The sequence below is a fragment of the Sinohyriopsis cumingii genome, chromosome 5, assembly GCF_028554795.1.
Source record: "Sinohyriopsis cumingii isolate HCF-2022 chromosome 5, ASM2855479v2, whole genome shotgun sequence".
Lineage (NCBI taxonomy): Eukaryota > Metazoa > Mollusca > Bivalvia > Unionida > Unionidae > Sinohyriopsis > Sinohyriopsis cumingii.
The window spans coordinates 36,347,183-36,369,352 of record NC_142965.1 but is presented as its reverse complement, the minus strand read 5'-3'; the positions used below and the strand labels follow the sequence as shown (position 1 = coordinate 36,369,352).

Here is a 22,170-nt window from a genome sequence, read left to right as displayed (position 1 = left end):
TGCTGACCTAGTTCCTGCTCTTGATTCAAAACCAGTAAGAGCTGTGGTAAACAGCTTTTCTTATTTTTAGTTTTTATTCTTTCTCAGAGTAAGATTCATAAAGTGAAATTGAGGTGATGCTTGCAGTACATGACAAATAACATGTATCAATTAGGTTTTTCAAAAGGATTGACCCAAATCCAGGCATCTGTTTTGCGTTGTAGCTAGATTTATCATTGATGTTTTGAGAAAGAATAGTCATTAATACTTAACACTTGAAAAGTTAAAGTGTTTTACGTTGTGACCAGTTTTTGGGCTAATTATTTTATTTTTCTTCAAATTATTTGGATTCCAAGAGATTATTTTTCCCTGGAAATACTTGTGCTCTAACTTAATTCTTGGACAAAGACAGTTATCAAAATTTATACAGAATTCAAGTTGGAATATTATTTTCTGTGATTCAACAATGAACTGTTGACACATCAGTACGACGCTAACCACAGCATACATCATCACCTTCCATTCTGGATTTCATCGGGATTCAAACTCAGTTTCATTAGCACTTTTTACTACATGGACTTCTATTTTTTAATTCTTGGATTATTTTTGGATTTGATTCATAAAGCCATAAGTTCTTTTTCTCATTTTTAACTTGTTTTTCTAATGAAATAAATTATTTGTTAAATTTTACAAAGCTTGTTGTCTTCATTCCTTTCTTGTTACTGTTTGAAAGAGCCTAAACACATAACACACTATAGATTACACACTATATATTTCTTTTACTTAATGTAACAGTTTTAAAATTAAGTTGACTTCATTCCTACATTCTAAGACGTCTGATTTCCCCATAATTAAGGTCACTACTCACACAATACTGCCTCAAAGTATATTATGTAAGCAAGAGCAAAATAAGCATAATTAACTTATTTTCGTGCATAACATCATATTAATGTACCATTTTATTCAGAATATGATACATAATATAAAAATTTTAAAAAATAATTGCATAAATGTTCTTATTTGTATTAAGGTGGCACTCCACAGTTTCGTATTTTGCATAGGGAGAGAATTTTAAAGAAAAATACATTCCCTGGGTTTCTTCACTGGTTGTATTGGCTATAAAAAAGACCTTGTATATCTTAGGTATTGTTCTGAGAACCTTTAATTCCCTTTATTTTGGTGTGTGATTGATAGGTGTAACATGGATTATAGAGTATACAGCTTGGCCTTACATCAGAAGTGCATCTTTCAAACAACTGAGCTCCACTTGGCCATTTTCACTTCCTGGACTTCAGAGGTAAATCATTAATAAAAAGAGCCAATAACTTTTTTTTACGTTTTATGTATTTGGTAATTCATCCATTGCACTTTCAGAAGCTAGCATTGTCTATTTGGGCAAAATTCATCCTTTCTGGACACCATTAAAAAAAATTACTATAATCAACAGTTTGATCATGCAGATGCTTCGCATGAACAAACAGGTGAAGTTTAAAGCATCTGGGGTGCTGCTGTAAAGATACTCTGGTTCCATGACTAATTTTACTAATTCTAATATGAAACCCAGATCCAAATCAAACACCGATGAACCAATTATCCAGATTTTTTGGCAACAATAATTTTTCCATACTTTTTGCTTGTTTGCCTTTCCATATTTTAAGAAACTGATAAAAACTCAAGAACGTCAAGTGTGCATGCCAGCAAATGGCTTCTATTATGTCAAGGATCAAATCGTAACGAAATGCAAGACTCCTGGAGATCGCTCTAATCTCATCAGCTGACAAGTTCATCAGGTGTATCTGATCTTTTGAAAACTCAGAATATGTCAAGTGTTCTATCCAGCCATGACACTAGGGCATGGCAGGTTATATCTTCATCACTGGATGAGAGACATGTTGGGTCCCATTACTCTTCTCCATGCATTTCAAGTAGTACAGTGGTCACCCTCATGAACGCCCACACACCCTCGACCAGTGGCCACCCACTCTTTGTGGCCAGAATCCCTTGGTACCAACGAGTTTGTGTTCAAAAGTACCCTTTAAAAAATGCCACCCCTCTAACGCAACCAGCGGCCAACATATTAATGCACAAATGTAAAATTTACCCCTCACAAGTGGCCACATTTTATAATTAATACATGTCCAGAACAAATATTTAATTACAGTAAGGTCTGTTCTCGGATGTCAGGTTTTCGTTACTGAAAGTGTTGGCTGAAGTACTACAAAGGTTACAATTATATCATTAAAGCCTAAGTTTGCAGGAAATGGGGTCAGCAATGTTTTAATAGAGCTTTGGGCTTCATACAGCAGGTTTCTTTTTTAACTGCCGATTATGACCGGACATAATTGTCAAGATCATAACATGGTCAGATAGAAAGACAGAAATAGGATCAGCAATATTTTGATAGAGCTTTGGGTGTTACACAGCGGATTTTTGATATTATTTTTATTTTCTTTCCATAACATGGTCAGATAGGCTAACAATAGATTTTGTGGATTAACACACACACAGAAACAATTAACTTTGAACAAAATAGGGTACCAGACAAAGACCAAAAAATCATGTGACAGTACATGTATCACTTCCTTTATAACAAGGTTTATTGTTTACAAAAGTTTCGATTGCAACATTAAATTGCAGTACTGTACAAAAAACAACATAGGAATAAATTGTTACAAAACTTTAACATGATGTAATCAAGTAAATGAAGAAATAATACTTTAAAAGGAAAATTAAAAGTTATTCGACTTTACGACACAGGGGACAGTTCTCTTGCCGAAAGATTTTATGTTGGCAAGATTCAAATAAACAAGATCATAAAAGATAAGGAAAATATTCTGTAGCAATGGTAAAAAAGAGTAAATGGAAAGAGAATTATTTTAAATATGAAACAACTATGTACCAAGATTTAAATAATGTATCTGAATGGTTTTGTAATGTGCATGCAATCAATATCCCACTCACATACCACGCCAAAGAATAATAACTATTAATTTACATTACCTTGAAATAACTGAAGAACATTTTAATGATTAATGCTAACTGAAGATGTTGACTGCTTTAAGTTATATATAGCTTTCCTACTATATACTTGTATACATACACATCTCACAACAAGGTCACCTTCCCAGTGCAGAAGGGTTGGCCATATAAGAGGGGGACCACTGTGCTTTAGAGCATGGACTGGTTCTTGCACATCTGCCTCTCAATATATCAAATGAGACACACTCTGTTTGCATGCTAACAACAATTATTTTTAGCTACAAAGTCCAATTAGGACTATGGAACCATCTAATCTCAACTGGGGATAATTCAGGTCGGTTGAAATAGCATGCAACTAACTCACCATGCACAACAAAGCTACGGTTATTAGAAAACATCTTTTATAGGATACCAGCTTCACTGGGGTTCTGGTCAAGGCTCAAACTGTTCTGAGCCATCTCAAAACCCACAGAAGATTCCTTGCAGGAAACTGGGTGTGAGTTTGAGGCCTGTTCAAGTCAAAAGTGGCAATACAGGTCTGATACATCATTACTGTGACCTATATTGGCTGCATGAAAGTGTACAAATTCAGGAAGCTGTAGCCTTCAGTAATAGTAGGGGTTAACTTTCTATCTTAGAAGAGCCAGAGGAAAAATAAACACAGTTAAACAGCTGCGGAACTGCAACTGATGTTGTAAGTTACTTTTAACAAAAAAATCTACTGATATGTGCTTGGTGTAAAGGAGAAACCTGTACATGGTGGGATAAACCACCAGCAACTGCTTCTGTCTGAGTAGATTGGGACTTGCTGGGATTTTCCTGGGATCCCTATCACTATAGTGTATGTCAATGTGGGTACAATTATTAAGTTATATATTAATTATATATTACCTTGATTTTGCCATATGTACTTCTTGGGGTACATCAATAATGACCTTGTAAAGTAATATAGATGAGAATCCCCAAAAAGTGAAAAAATTGCCATTTAAAGGTATGTGTAATCAAATTCAAAAAAAATCCACTAGGAATCGTTGAGAAAAATACTCTGGTAAAATAAGACTTCTTGTTGACATGTCGGTCCCTCACTGCTCAGAAATCATGAGCATCAATGAGCTTATTGATAGAGGAAAAAAAAGTTCTCTGACCTATGTAAGAATTGACAATGCTATTCAAATGCTGCAGACTTTGGGATGTGGTTCTTGGATGTGCAAGTCCGATAAAACACATGCATTTAATCTCATACCTGTGAAATCCTCTCAATGGTGCCTTCAGGGTGTAAAACACTTAATCAATATTTACTCTTTTGTCTTGTTTTTGGATGTAGATTGAGTCCAAAATTATTGTTGGATTGCAAAGAAGAACTATGGTATCAGTCATTTCTGTAATCTATTAGATGATTATTTGTCAAAGATTCTCCTGATGCAGATGCTGACCGCACCATGGCACTTATCACCTTGATATTTGAAAAACTAAATATCTCACTTTCTCCCCATTGAACAGTGGGCACTACTCATGTTCTGGAATAACTGGGAATTGTGTTGGACACTAATAAAATGGAAGCATATATACTAAAGGAAAAAATAGATGGGATTATTGCTACCATTTGACAGCCTTTACATTGGGAAAAGTGTCCAAAGACAGAACTCTTGGGCTTAATTGGCCATCTTAATTTTGCATCCAGGATTATTGTGCAGGGCAGAACTTTAGTGTCTTACCTTTAGTTATTGGCTAAGTCAGTCAAAGAACTATATCATTATGTGTATCTGGATACTGAATGCAGACTTGAACTGGAAATGTAGCATTCTTTTCTTCAGAAACAGAATGGCATATCCTTCTTCCTTACGAATGAACTTACATTTGCTGCTGACTTCGAAATGTATACTGATGCATCTTCCATTCATGTCTTTGGTGCTTACTTTCAAAGGAAGTGGTTTGCAGGTAAATGGCCCAATAGTATTTTTATTCATGATAATGAATCCTCCATGACTTTTCTTGAATTAGATCAAACTGCTGCTGCTGCTGTGCTTTGGGTCATAGTTGGACATCCCAAAAAATTATCTTTAACTGTGACAAATAGGGCAACAGTTGCTAACAAGGGTTGCTTATCATGAGACTCATCTGGAGATTCATACTATGTGCTATGACTTAGTCATGTTGTGATTGCCCGATACTTGCCAGGTGTAAAAAATGGCATTGCTGATTCTTTATCTCATTTTCATCAGCTTACACGGAAAGCAAACAGGGTCCCAGACACATGCACAGGTCTGCACGAGATTCTGTATTAACTGATGTTATCAATCATCTCTGGGATGCGGCCATCAGCCCCGCAACACATACAGCTTACCAATCTGGCCTATAGCATTTCCTAAATTTCATGGTTATGACTGGCAAACACCAAGGGTCGGGACTTTCTCAAATTGCTGAGGATACTCTTCTTAGCATGTAACTCATTGTTATGAATTCAGGAATTGTGCTACAACACGATTAAACTTTACCTGTGTGCAATTAGTTTCACATATCTAAAGAGTGGACTTCCAATTCCAAACCCACTTTTACAGCAAGACAGACACCAGTACTTTCGTTTGTTCACTATTTTGAGAGTCAAATGTTTGCAATCTAATCTTAACAGACCAAGGCTTCCTATAACTTTTCATATGCTCAGGCAGTTGTGCTTCCTATTCTGTGCAGGACATTTTTCACCATACATGGATCCCTTGATGGAAGTGGTGTCATGTGTTGCACTTTTTGGCTTCTTACAGTGTGGTGAATTCAGTCTCCACTGTCAACTCGGATACTGCACTCCATTTATGTCTTCAAGACGTCTCTATTGCCGCCAATTATTTTACTTTGAAACTTAAATCCTCCAAAACTGATCCTGTCCACAGAGGGATTGTTTTATTCCAGGACAAACAACTCTATATGACCCTATTTAGTAATGGTGAAATTTCTGCAAGTGCGTAAAAGCAATCAGTGCCCTTGCTATGGACCCACTGTTTGTGGATCCATCTAACCAGGCACTGACACGATAGTTCTTCATACATACTTTACACAGTTCATTGCAAAGTCTTCATGTGAATCAAAACTTGAATAGTGGACACTCTTTTTGTATTCATGCTGCAACCACATCAGCTGCTGTCTGCATGGAAGACCACCTATCAAGACTTTAGGACGATGGTCATCCAAATGTTGTACCAGATATATTCATGTGTCTGGACATATGTTATAGCAAGCACAAACATCTCTGTGTTCATAGGTGAATTTCCAGTTTTTTCATTTTGTCAGGACTTGTCGCATGCGACTTTATCCAGGACATGCAAAATGTTTTCACATATTATATTTGCCATCACATTTTCATATATTATATTTTCCAGGTAATGTGAGGCTTGCTATTTTGTTCCCTTCATTAAAAAATATAACAAAGAAACACCTATATATTGGGGGCACTCTGTGCAATTTCATCTAACAACTTCAACTACACTTCATTTGGAGCCTCATTTTGTGTTATTTTATTCTCTTGCCACCAGTACTACCTGTACCTCTATCAGATCCCTAGTTACTTGCAGTAGTTCAATTTCTGAGTGCAGCTCCTTAGCCTATTGCATGCTCAGATTGGTACATGCAGTCCCTGTTGCAACTCCATAGCTAGTTGCAGCCGCTGTTGCAACTCTATAGTTGCACTATGACTGGTACATGCAACTCCATAGCTAGTTGCAGTCCCTGTTGCAACTCCATAGTTAGTTGAACTCTGATTGGTAAATGCTGCTCTTTAGCCAGTTGCACCATACTCTACCATATATTTCTATATGTATCATGTATTTTGTTGTATGATTAAAAGTCAGATGCTTCTATCTTGCTGACTGTGTGCCACAGAGTTGCTCCCAAAATAAGCCAAATTTGCAAATAGACAGATATATCACTTATATAGTTGAAGAATAAATATTTCTGCTACCATTTCTTTTTTGTTGTGTATTGTGTAAATAATTTCTTAAAATCAACATTTCCAGCTGCAGTAATAGTGATGGCAACTTTCACATTAACCAGAGTCTGGTCAAGATGGTAATCCACCATCCTAAATGTTGCAAGCATCACTTAATTTGCACCCGTACATTTCAGACATTGGCATGGTTTTCTTCCACAACTAAAAGTATTTGCGCTCCATGCATTTAGTTCTGCCTTTTTGTGTTCACAGCATCAAGTATAATTAGCGAAACAATATCTTATACACATGAAATCAGTCATGATATGTAAATATAAGGGATAAAAGAATAAATTCTGCAACAATTTCATAAAAAATGCATGCACAAGATGTAACAACAAAGAAACTTGCTAAATCACCAAACATTGTTGATGGATAGTTTAAAATGGTGAAAAATATGAATGGATTCAGGAGGCACACTTTATGATAAGCATATGGTACACGCCTAACACAAGGGATATAATCTGTAGGAGTTACCTCTTTTGTCTATGTAATATGTAGACAGAAAGACGCTTTTGTTTCTTTTTCATAGGGATGGAGTTGGGAGGCAGTGGTATTTATTTCATAATGGTAACATAATTAGGTAATGTATTTGATGGAGATATTAGGCTTTAACATATAGCTGTCACTTTCACCCTGCAATTCAAAGCTCATTGATCCAAGACAGCAAGCTCTCTGTCTGAATTACCTTATGACAATCTTAAATACCAGACCATTTACACTAAGATAAAAACTAAAAATATTTATTACCTCATCTAATAAAGTTTCTTCGACAATCTCATCATAATCTTCATCTTTTCTTTTTTCTGAAACAAGAGGTCATTTTGTAAGTGGTGAGTGAAACTCATCCAACAAAACAATCATTGCTATGAAAGCTGCAGACAGAAGAGCGCAATTAAAAAATATAGTATCTCTTGAATATGTGGACCACAGGACTTCATTTAAACTTTCTTCAACATGTTCTTCCATTGCTTCTGATTGCACGTTTTATGAAAACAAATGTGTGTGTGTGTGTGATTTTGATTTTTAATGTAGCTTTAACAAAATTAGTCATATCACTACAATGTCTGAAGTGTGGAAGTTTGTAGTGATGTCTAGCACTGAGGCATCATGCTGCAGACATGTATCATCATGTCCCATCCAGTCATATTATCCTGGCACCATGCTGACTAGTCCTAACACATACCACATAATGGTAGAGCCTAGCAAGGCAGCTGTTAGTACCATTTTTATAAGTCTCTGGCATGACCTGTCCAGGGTTCGAACCTGCGACCTCCCGCATCTGAGGTGAACACTCTAACCCCATAGGATACTGTAGTGGTCAAAAACAAATGTCACAAAGTTATTAATATTATCATCCATATTTGATGATAAGCATCATGTGGTAATTACCAAAAAGCCATTATGCCTATATCCTTTTTGTCAAATTCTGTTAAGCAAGTTTTGAGATACAGTCAATTATGTTTTCTGTTGTTTTCAGAGGGTAGGAGTGGGGGGAGTAACAGGTCTATATTTGATTACTGATTAATATCATTTCTTACACACTTAATTTCATGCCACTGTACTATGTCAATTTGGTCAAATTCTGTTGAGTGCTTCTAATTTTAGTAACAGTGGCCATATTGGATAGTAGATTAAGATCATTTGCACAAATCTCACTGTCCTTCCTGCCCAGAGAATTGTCAAGTTTCAGTTGAATTCAGTGATGGCTATATCAAATAATGGATTGGAATCATCTGTAAAAACCTGAAATTCCTCTGTGCATGAATGCTTCATACCAATTTTAGGTGATGAAAGTCTTTTGGTTTATGAGAGGTTTAAAAAGTTTTTATGGCCAGGCAAATTAAAACCTTAATTTCTACTTGAAATATTCAAAATGTTTATGCATCATCTAGATCATCCTATGTATAACTTCCTCCAGGGCAAATTTTAATTGTTACACCCTATGACGTAAATAAGTGGATAAAACCAGGTTGCAGGCCAGGTCTGGCCCACAGATTGAACATGCCTGATCCAGCTATTCACTCAAGGGTGTTAAATGTGATAGATAGGTCTTCAATACAAAACCAATTACAGGTATTAGAAATGGTTGCATTACAAAAGGCCTAGCTCATTACAATTCCCTTAATAAGGGGAATATGTTGGAAACCAAAAAGGGACCTTAACTCCTTTGAATGAATGTGTGGATGCTTGAAAAGCCAACTCCTTCATCAATACAACCAACATTGCATGCAAAAATGCTAATTAACAAGGGCAGAAACTGTGGCCAAAACCCATAGAAAGCAGATTTAGATCTAAATGATAACTATTCCATCATAATATGTTCATGGGCTATGCTGACTGCAAGCAACATTCCAGGCTTCCATGTGAAAAGACCACACTTAAAAAGGGGCATAACTCTGTCCAAAATGGAGAAGAGACTAAATCTATCCAAGACAGATGCAAGTTTCCAAGACAATGCTCCTACCAAATTGTATTAGAACATGCTTAGTGGTTCCTGCACTATGGCTGTTACAAGCAAGATCCTATGTGAAGAAATCAAACTGTCACTGGCAACAAATCTACCCAAAATGGAAATGATGGATAAAACACAGGTACATCTAGGTACTGGAGATACGATACTGTTCACTTGATACTGCATCAGAAAATGTTGAATGGTTCTTGAGTAATACAGGTTACAAAACTATCCCCTGGCTATACTTTTTACTGTCAAAAGCCATAGCTGTAACCAAAATGGAGTTAATGGAAGGCATATCTAGATCTATAGGATAAGACACTGCATCAGAATAAGCAGACTGGTTCTTGGAAACAAGGCACATCTATGTGTAACAGAAAATTCACCTACTAAATTGCATTCAGTTAGGTGCATGGGCTAACAAGCTTTCGTGGTAATAAATAGCGTTAATGGACAGACTGACAAAGGGATGGATGGATAAGAGAGGTGGTTACTACAGAGCTTGAGGAAGGCCCTAATTAATCAGTACTGGGAACCATTTCCAAAATCTCAAGTAATCATGACTTTAGAAAAAGAAGCCAATTACTAATCACTTTTCCTGTCCAGTTTGATGGGCTGCAATCTGCACCCTGATATATACAACACAGTTGCATGGCGGCAGTAATTAATTCACAATTTAAATCTTTTACAAACACTTTAGACTTTAGCCATGCACTGTAGCATGCCGACTTGTGTTGCAACACAGCCACAAGGAGAGTGACATTTGTACTTATTGTAATTACTTATTGTAATTATCAAATACAATCAATCAATCTCCAAAACCTGTGATTGACTTGTATACCTTTAAAACCCATGTCACTACATACTGACCAGTTGTATTAAGTGAAACACTATTACAATACAGACAACACAATGAAGTGAACATGAACCTATCCGATACCTTGTCGCTCTTCCTGCCTGGAGAAGTGTTCCTTCAACTGTTTGTCCAGAATCTGAAGCAGCTGACTGATGTTCTCATTGGACAGACAGCCCTTTCCCAAAAGCTCTACACACTGTGGAACAACAAAAAAAAATGAAAACTAGAAATCGGTTTAGGTAAAGTAGTGGTAACAAACTTGTGCTAATAGATAAACAGCAGACAACAAGCCATTGCATAGGTTCTTCTCTTCTTCAACCAGCAAAGATAACAAAAGGCCCAAGAAGGCTTAAAGTAATTTGCGTGGCTTCCATCACCTAACAGCTAAATGCAAGAATGCTTAAAATTGTTTACCTGACTACCATCACCTAAGAGCTACAAGCAAGAATGCTTAAAATTGTTTACCTGTATGCCATCACTTAACAGCTAAATGCATGAATGCTTAAAATTGTTTACCTGGCTGCCATCTACCTAACAGCCTAATGCAAGAGCAAATTTTCAAAAAATCAGAATCAGTTAGACACTTTCTACAGAAATATCTTCCAGGCTGACTGTACAGGTCATGAAACTAACAGTGCTTGAGTCTGTACATCAATATCTTATGCAATTTCAAAATCAACTGTCAAATATTGGAAGGCCTTCATGCCAGAATGATTTTTGTCATTCTATCAAGTGGTTCTTTCTAGAAGATATCATAAATGTTTTCTTTTATTATTAATTTTGAAAATATTTGATGGCAGACTTATTTATGCCAATAAGTTGTCAAATTTTGTACATTCTCTTGAAAATCTGCAAACATGTAAATGAACATGCATGTAGCTGTCACTGATGTAGGAACTACTGATTCTATTTAAATTACATATTTCCTCATCTTTGCTCAAATGGATCATATAGTGAGATTTTTATGTTAATTCTTTTCTTAAATTATGTAGCTTTTATTTTTGCATCAAATGTGGCATTGCTTGTTCAAAATGTAGAAGCTGATGAGAAGTGATTATAGTGCATATTACACAACACTTAACATCAGGTCCATCCATTGATAATGACGACAATATTTCACATCAGGTCCATCCATTGATAATGACGACAATATTTCACATCAGGTCCATCCATTGATAATGACGACAATATTTCACATCAGGTCCATTCAATGATAAAGATGATAAATATGTCCCATCAGGTCCATTCAATGATAATGATGACAAATATTTCACTTCAGGTCCATCAATTGATAATGACGACAATATTTCACATCAGGTCCATTCAATGATAATGACGACAATATTTCACATCAGGTCCATCCATTGATAATGACGACAATATTTCACATCAGGTCCATTCAATGATAAAGATGATAAATATGTCCCATCAGGTCCATTCAATGATAATGATGACAAATATTTCACATCAGGTCCATCAATTGATAATGATGATAATATTTCACATCAGGTCCATCATTGATAATGATGATAATATGTCCCATCAGGTCCATCCATTGATGATGATGATATTTCACATCAGGTCCATCCAATGATAAAGATGATAAATATGTCCCATCAGGCCCATCCATTGATAATGATGACAAATATTTCACATCAGGTCCATCCATTGATAATGATGACAAATATTTCACTTCAGGTCCATCCATTCATAATGATGACAAATATTTCACTTCAGGTCCATCCATTGATAATGATGACAAATATTTCACATCAGGTCCATCCACTGATAATGATGACAAATATTTCACATCAGGTCCATCCATTCATAATAATGACAAATATGTCCCATCAGGTCCATCCATTGATAATGATGACAAATATGTCCCATCAGGTCCATCCATTGATAATGATGACAAATATTTCACTTCAGATCCATCCATTGATAATGAAAACAAATTTTTCACTTCAGGTCCATCCATTGATAATGATGATAAATATGTCCCATCAGGTCCATTCAATGATAATGATGACAAATAGTTCACATCAAGTCCATCCAATGATAAAGATGATAAATATGTCCCATCAGGCCCATCCATTGATAATGATGACAAATATTTCACATCAGGTCCATCCATTGATAATGATGACAAATATTTCACATCAGGTCCATCCATTGATAATGATGACAAATATTTCACTTCAGGTCCATCCATTCATAATGATGACAAATATTTCACATCAGGTCCATCCATTGATAATGATGACAAATATTTCACTTCAGGTCCATCCATTCATAATGATGACAAATATTTCACTTCAGGTCCATCCATTCATAATGATGACAAATATTTCACTTCAGGTCCATCCATTGATAATGATGACAAATATTTCACATCAGGTCCATCCACTGATAATGATGACAAATATTTCACATCAGGTCCATCCATTCATAATGATGACAAATATGTCCCATCAGGTCCATCCATTGATAATGATGACAAATATGTCCCATCAGGTCCATACATTGATAACGATGACAAATATTTCACTTCAGATCCATCCATTGATAATGAAAACAAATTTTTCACTTCAGGTCCATCCATTGATAATGATGATAAATATGTCCCATCAGGTCCATTCAATGATAATGATGACAAATAGTTCACATCAGGTCCATCCATTGATAATGATGATAAATATGTCCCATCAGGTCCATTCAATGATAATGATGACAAATAGTTCACATCAGGTCCATCCATTGATAATGATGATAAATATGTCCCATCAGGTCCATCTATTGATAATGATGATAATATTTCACATCAGGTCCATCCATTGATAATGATGATAAATATCCCATCAGGTCCATCCATTGATAATGATGATAAATATCCCATCAGGTCCATCCATTGATAATGATGACAAATATGTCCCATCAGGTCCATTCACTGATAATGATGACAAATAGTTCACATCAGATCCATCCACTGATGATAATATTTCAGATCAGGTCCATAAATTGATAATGATGATAAATATGTCCCATCAGGTCCATCAATTGATAATGATGATAATATTTCACATCAGGTACATCCATTGATAATGATGATAATATTCCACATCAGGTCTATCCATTGATAATAATGACAAATCCCATCAGGTCCATCCATTGATAATGATGATAATATTTCACATCAGGTCCATCCATTGATAATGATGATAATATTTCACTTCAGGTCCATCCATTGATAATGATGATAATATTTCACTTCAGGTCCATCCATTGATAATGATGATAAATGTCCCATCAGGTCGATCCATTGATAATTATGACAAATAGTCCCATCAGGTCCATCCATTGTTAATGATGATAAATGTCCCATCAGGTCTATCCATTGATAATGATGACAAATATGTCCCATCAGGTCCATCCATTGATAATGATGATAAATGTCCCATCAGGTCTATCCATTGATAATGATGACAAATATGTCCCATCAGGTCCATCCATTGATAATGATGATAAATGTCCCATCAGGTCTATCCATTGATAATGATGACAAATACGTCCCATCAGGTCCATCCATTGTTAATGATGACAAATATTTCACGTCAGGTCCATCCACTGATAATGATGATAAATGTCCTATCAGATCCATCCATTGTTAATGATGACAAATATGTCCCATCAGGTCCATCCATTGATAATGATGATAATATTTCACATCAGGTCCATCCATTGATAATGATGACAAATATGATGACAAATATTTCACATCAGGTCCATCCATTAATAATGATGACAATTATTTCACATCAGGTCCATCCATTGATAATGATGATGATATTTCTTAGAACTACAGTATTTACTACTAAACATGTTTATTAACAGACCTTTCAATTAGAAAAAGTTTATTTTAAAGAAACATCATTTCAAGTTTGTAAGCCACTGTGCAATTTCTTGGTCATTTTAGATTCTACAATAGCATGTCCAGATCAATTTTTTGACCATGTACATGTATCTCACTGTAAAAAAAGACATGTCTTACAACCTATATCCTGTCATAATAAGAGGTAAAAGATTAAGCAAATAAATCACAAGTTCAGCATTATAACAGCAGTTTGCAGTATAGTAAGACAAGTTAGTGGATGGGGAAAAAGAGGAGTTTCTAATCCTTTATAGTAAATGGCATCATTTATCATAAAACATGTACACATTTAGACATTTTGGTAAACACAACATAACAGCCTTAATGGTGCCCACATTATGATGGTGGATTATTATCATTCATCCAAAACTTAAAGTCACCTATAGCAGAATGGTTGCTTTACAATACAGTCAAATTCTTTTTGAAGTAGTTTCTGAGATGTCAGTTAAAGGTTTCTCTTTCTTAATAGTGATGGCCGTATTTGATGTCAGATCAACAAACAAATATGAAAGAGCTGTATGTCAGGATACTGTCAAAATCTATTGTGGAATTCTTGAGAAGAAGTTGTACGTAGCAACTCTGAACAGACAATGCACAACTGATGACAAACAATGGACAAAGGACCATACCATCATGTTTAATTACCTTCAGCGCCAGGTGAGTTAAAACTGTCAAATGAATCATAAATTCTTTGTTCAGTAACCCCAATTATTTCAAACAATGCATGTTTCGATGGCTCTAATAAAAGGTAGCTCAGCTTCCTCTAAATAATTCTAATCTCAATCTTTTTACTGCAAGCATGCAGGTGAGACTAACCAAAATGGGCACTCTAATATCAGAATAACAGATACAAATCCTGCAATCCAGATCAATCCCGATTTCAACACATCCTGATTCTGGTTCAATGATGAATCTAAATTTGAAGACAGCAGAAGAAATTATATAAACAAAAAGTTTACCCTGGCCAGTGAAGCCATGTGTTCAGGTAGTACTGACAACTCTGGTTCCACCTCAATGGCTTTGAGAAGATTGGGGCAGATGTAGTTCCACATCTGCCCTACATACTGTTCTCCACGGATCTGTGCACATTCTACAAGGTATGGTAAAATCTCTGCTGCTGATGTTCTCACTTCTGATGCACAGTTTAAGGAAAGCAAAGAAAATCTTAAATGACTTCACGTCCTTCCAACAAGAAACTGACCTAATGTGAGACTGGAAAGATATAAGGAGAGTGGTAATACTCAGAGACCCATAAGCCTGCTTATCAGGGATCCTAGCATAAACATTTCAGAATTTAGATGCCTGCACAGAATGGACAAATCATCCATTAAAATGTGACAAACTTCTACATGATCATATTACATCTTCCTCCTAGTCTATTACATATCTGTATGCAGCCAGTAACAACTCAGATTCATTGAGGATTAGTGTAACCATTCCATCCACTGTATGCAGCCAGTAACAACTCAGATTCACTGAGGATTAGTGTAACCATTCTGTCCAATCCTGAACCCTAAATTCCTTGTACATTTTGTATAAAAATTTTTAAAAAGATATTAGTTTTCTTTAAGAATAATCTATATCTTCCTTTGTTTTCATCTCTGCTGCCATTTTTCACCTATTTATTCATGTCAACTGGCTTCTTGTTATCTACAGTGTTTTTACATTAAGAAACCATATTCTATGAACCAGTCTATCATACTGATGCTAAAATACTTTCCTTTCTCTCCATGTGAACAAAGAAAATATTTCTTGAAATTTTGTCTCCCCCACCCCCTGCCAAATTATGATTTTCTGTAATTTCACAAACATAAATCAAAATGCAGATTTTTATATATAAAAAATTCACAATAATTCCACAAACTCCAGGATGGTTCACATTTCTGGATAATATATGCCATCATTACAGTAATGGAAGTGAATTAAACAAGAAATTCTAGACCAAGGCACTCATCATGCTGTAAACACAGCCAATCATCAAAGCTAGGCAGAAATTCTTGGCTTATTATTATTACCTTATTATTATTTTAGCAATCACTGCAATGGTAATAAAAGGTAAAAACAATGCAAACCAGTATGAGCCGAGATCAAGGCACTGCTCTGTTTTCACAGGCAAAATAATTTTTTTGCCGCAATAAACTTCAAAGGATACCCTCATGGAAGTAAAACTTTAGGAGTGGAACCATAATGGTGACCACTTGCTCTGTGTAGGCAACAAAACCCTCCTTCAATTCTTTGGCATAGCACACCAACATCTGACATGCTGTTGACTTTTCTTCTAAACCTGCAGTTTTGATACCAAAACTTTGCTGAAAATTAAATGAAGTAATCTTTTACTTTGCTGAAAATGAATTTTAGAAATGCCAACAAATGTTGTGAATCTTTGTTCTCTTTGAAATTTTGTTAAAGCTCACATTGCAATATTAATTATTTAATGATAACTTTAGGATATTCCCAATGAAAATAATTTTCATGAGTATAAAATATATCATAAATTTATGGCAGAAACTAATTTTGAGAAATATTCATAATAAAGACTAATTATATATATATATATATATATATATATATATATATACACACACACACACACATACATATATATTCATACATACATACCTACCTACATACCAATGCCGATTTGATTTATGCACTCTCATTTTAATGCCATTTATAAAGAAATAACATTCAATGAATAACATTTAATTTGTGCCACTGTGCTCATTGTTATGAAATTGCTGGCACCATGTGCTATGATTCATGTGCAGCTCACATATTATATGTATTGATCTGTTTGAAAATTAAGCATAAATAATCATTACTTGAAAACATTTCCCAAGAACTTCCTTAATTTACAAGTAGATTTATGTCATAACCTCATCAATCTAAGCATCACTTGTGTGTGGATGTTGCCAGAAATTGTCTGATGAGGGGGAGGTCTCTCACATCTACCTGCACTTGGGAAGTGGGTACACTTTTTGGGCAATAACCTCTGCATCACTTTCTAAGATGGCAAAATTGCAGCCAAATTCTGCATCACACATCTGATCTTTCCATGTGTCAACCTAAGCAGACAATCTATGTGTCCATAACCTTCCCTACATATTCATTCTTATATTTTTACTTGACTCTCTGCCTTTCACAAGCTATAAATTTCCTTCATGGATGGTGAATGGATTAATTTGCTATACCCTTCTAGGAGGCAAATCAGAGTCTTCCAAAGGTTTCGGCAAAGCAACACTACATCTCGGTCCAATAAATGCTTGCATGCAAATACACCTACCAAATGAACTTCAATCCTGGCTGAAGAGTATAAACACAACGATTTGATAAACATTCTGAATTAGATACGTATATAAATCATGCGAACCACAAGTCCTTTGTATCTTTAAGCCACTGGGATTTTAAAGTTGCATGACTCAATAATTTCTGTGAGAATCCCATGACCCTGCATCGGGCACAATCTATGTATATACATGTTAACCATCAGTGAGTCCTGAAAACTTTAATAAAATTTGTATGTTCGTCAAGTTGCATGTATCTCTAATGTGCATCTGACAATTGGCTTATGTCATAGATGATATCTGACTACTGTCCTATGTCACAGATGATATCCAACTATCCTCCTATGTCATACATGATATCTGACTACTGTCCAATGTCATACATGATATTTGAATATTGTTCTATGTAATATACAATATCTGACTATTGTCCTATGTAATATATATGACTATTGTCCTATGTCATAGATATCTGACTATTGTCCCATATATGCCAATCCCTGAGAGGCATAAGCATATATATTGCTATTATAAGTGTCAAAAAAGTGTAATCTGGATATAAAAAGTATGTTTAATATCTTACATGCCAGAATTACAATTTATAGCACGCATGAATAAGATACAGTGTTATAGCTAACCTGTTTCTGCAGCTGATCAAAATTCTTGTCACAATGGGCAAAATCCATATGGATTACAATCAGAATACAAACACAAAATATACTGAACAATTATTTACATTCAGCACTCACTTTAACTTGTCAACATGTGTAACTTTCGCTAAATTATCTCAATCTGGAGTATTGTAATTATCAGTCATTTGCTCAGAATGCTGTAATACACTATTCTCATATTCTTCTTTAAAGGTTGTTGTTGTTGTTGTTGTATGGTTTAACGCCATTTTTCAGCACACGATAGGCTATACATGGCGGCCAGTATTAATGGTGGAGGAAGAACCCGGCGGCCAGTATTAATGGTGGAGGAAGAACCCGGGAAATCCCCAGAAAGAACCACCGACCCTCGAGAAGCTACTGGCAAGCTTTCTCACATACCCACATTGGCCGAATCCTAGACTCGAACCCACACAGACAGAGGTGAGATGGCAGTGATCCATAATGGAGAGCGCTTTAGACCACTCGGGGCCCCTTCTTTAAAGGTATGTAGTGTTGATTTGTCCTTCTTTTTTGATCTGACATGTTTTTAAGTTTGAAAAGATACATCTGCTTTAACATTTTTCATCACATAACATCCACAACTTACACCATAAAGCGTTTCACTAAACATCTGGTGCCATTTTCTTTAAAAGTATAGACTGGTTCACTAACTAATTTGCTTTGAATAAGAAAATTTGTGAGGCAAATTTCACACATGAAGAAACCCATGTTTTCTTAGAAACGGGTCGTATATGGTTGCTATAAACAGCAAAAAAGGAAAGGACAATTATGCTATTCTCATGCAGCAGTCACCTGTTTAAGAACATTCTCAAATTTATGAGTGGAATTAAAGAGATGATAATAAAAATTACAAAAATAATGTTTTATTGCTTAAAAGTTTTCTTTGTATGAAAAAAAGTAATCTATAAACAGTCTAGTGTAAGACATAGTTTAGTGAAAGAAAAACATAATGATTACATCAATAGCATAATGGTTGGTATGTATGTCCTATGTCATACATGATATATGACTACTGTCCTATGCCATATGTGATATCTGACTACTGTCCTATGTCATATGATATCTGACTTGTCCTATGTCATATATAATAACTGACTATTGTCGCATGTCATATTTAACTGACTATTATCCTACGTCATATATAATAACTACTGTCCTATGTCATATATAATAACTGACTATTGTCCTATGTCACATGTAATAATAATAATAATAATAATGAGGACTTTGTACAGTGCCTATTCTTTAGAAGCTCTAAGTGCTTTACAACATTAGACAACACCTACAACATAAAAACGTATATAATGATATGATTACAAAAAACAAACACCATGAAATTAGAAAACATAAAAACTGACTATTGTCCTATGTCATATATAACTATTGTCCTATGTCATATATGACATCTGTTCTTAAATGAGATTTTATATAACTATTCATTAACACTGGCACTTAAAATGAAAAAAAAAAGCTATCTGCATTGAGAGACATTATGCACTACTTCACTGCCAATTTAAGTCAAACAACTGCAATGATGCTGTACATTGGTCTTCCTCTTAATAGGCCCCTCTCAAGAAGTCACACTCCCCATCATTAGTCACTTTGCTGATGAAGTCACACACTCCCCATCATTAGTCACTTTGCTGATGAAGTCACACATTCCCCATCATTAGTCACTTTGCTAAACTGCAGAATAGTATATTTTTACCATTCTTTTCACCTCAAGAAAGGCCGTCTCATTCTTAAGGTCAGCTTTTTATGCCAAAGAGATGGCCTCGTAAGATGGGTACCACTATAAACAGGTTAATGCTTATCATGTATGATAAAACACACACACACACACTTGTTACACATTTAATAAGGACTGTACTGAGGTTAGAGGATATATAAATACAGACCTGATCTCCAAGAGTAACAAACTGCCAGTCTGGGTCATCCTCCACATCAGCCAGATCTTCACCTGCAATATTAAGATATTTAGAACACATGCTAGTCTCAGTATATCAGCATTTAATTTTCAATACCTTATGCCAAGCACTTTTCCCATCTCAGATGCAGGATTGATGCATGGTATGTTCACTAGCCCTCAACATTAGCAAATGTTGAAATATTGCTATTCCAAGAGGTATTGCAGTAGTCCCCAAAGTACTATTATTTTTCCCTTGAAGATTTCTATAGTCCTAAAATGTTATTATTATTCCCTGAGAGACTGCAACAGTCTCCAAATGCTATTACTATTCCCTGGAAGATTTCAATAGTCCCCAAAATGCTATTATTATTCCCTGGAAGATTTCAATAGTCCCCAAAATGCTATTATTATTCCCTGAGAGATTTCAATAGTCCCCAAAATGATATTATTATTCCCTGGAAGATTTCTAAAGTCTGCAAAATGCTATTACTGTTTACTGGAAGATTTCAATAGTCTCCAAAATGCTATTACTATTCCCTGAAAGATTTCAAAAGTCCCCAAAATGCTATTACTATTCCCTGGGAGATACGAATAGTTCCCAAAATGCTAGTGTCTTGAAGGTAAATTCTGTTCAGATATTTCTCCACTACAGCACAGGAATCTGAAATTCTATCTTCAAGTCCTTGCTAATGAGACACTTGACCATGATGTTTGTGCACAAAATTAAAACGTCTTGATGTCAAGGCATGTGATTACATCCCATAGTGTGAATAGGAATTACACTAATTTTACAGTTTTTCCTCACAACTGGATGGAAAGGATTGTATAGGTTTTTTGTTTCCCAGTAATCTGACAGACTACAAGAAAAATATTCAATGCAATGGACCATGAAAGCACTAACAACTGTTAGACACTGATCCATACCAAAAATATAGATTTGGGGGATGGGTAATGATGTAACATTTACCTGTTGTTACGTCATAGCTTGTTATTATAGGATGGAATTACCCTTGTCCATTTAATAAGAATTCACCCTTCCATGGCTGAACCTCAGAGGAGAGTTTTGGAAAGAATCCAGAACATAGCACAGAACAAGTTTGCTGCTCAAGTCCCTGGACCATGTGCAACAGTCCTTTGGGACCTGACTACTGATGGGACATCAGAGCAGGGTGGGAGGAGGGAATCTGGCACCACTGATGGTTCAAAAGTGCAATCATTGACTAATGCAGTGACAGTGTTTAACAAAAAAAAAATTTGTACAGTAAATTAAGACTTTAATTACTGATAGTACAGTTCAAATGGCATCTTGTTATCTCTTACCTTGACATAATCCTTGAATTTTTCTGTTTTAAATTTCATGTGGCAATGGCTATCATCTCTCTTGCCACGAGACACTCAAATCAACACATGATGTTCAATAAACACAACTGTTGCCCTCCAGGCTTTTTTCCTCCCAGTATTCTCAATATAAGTTTTTAATCTACAATTTGAACTTTGTAAGAGACTTATTGTCCCTTTAATTTAAAAAATGTATAATTTTTTGGACACCATTTCTAAATTAAATTTGTAACAGCCTGATTACATAGACATTCTGCATGGAAATGTGCAGTTTAAACCATCTGAGGTTCTCCAGTAAACACAGACTGGTTCCATGACAAATTCCTTTGATTCTAATATGAAACATTATTCCAAATCGAACATAGAGATGCCAGTATTCAGATTTTACTGCAACAATAATGTGAATGCAATTTTTGCAATTATTCCTTAAGTCTATATTTTACGAGTAATTTCCATAAGACTTATGGTCAAATTGTAAGGGTTGGCAGGTCTGGAAGTGGTATCATTAATGGGGATATTACAATATCTACCATTGATTTCAGACCTATCAACTGAATTGGCACATGGACAAGTAGCACAGTGTGTGCTGTCAGGACACCTGCTAAAAGGATAGTTAGATGGACAGATAAGTGCATAACATATAAGCTGGAATGGTCAAACAGTTTAGATGGTTATGAAGACAGACCCCTTGTATGCACCCAATTAGACAGGCCAGTCAGCTGGTTTGAGACCCAACAAGAGACCTCATACTGATGGACAAGCCAGCTGGGTGGCTGAGCAGACTGATTGGAA

General features: G+C 35.5%; 1 protein-coding gene across 1 annotated transcript in view; it reads right to left on the bottom strand.

Moving 5' to 3' along the window:
- LOC149798941 (importin-5-like) overlaps positions 1-22,170 on the bottom strand; it is a 154,801-nt gene that overhangs the window by 40,916 nt on the left and 91,715 nt on the right. Inside the window, exons 17-21 of the mRNA XM_089957857.1 lie at positions 20,030-20,091; positions 16,329-16,485; positions 15,136-15,308; positions 10,330-10,441; positions 7,685-7,740 (exon numbers count right to left, since the gene is read on the bottom strand). Of these exons, the coding sequence (XP_089813983.1) occupies positions 7,685-7,740; positions 10,330-10,441; positions 15,136-15,308; positions 16,329-16,485; positions 20,030-20,091 (560 nt within the window). The remainder of the gene's footprint in view (positions 1-7,684; positions 7,741-10,329; positions 10,442-15,135; positions 15,309-16,328; positions 16,486-20,029; positions 20,092-22,170) is intronic.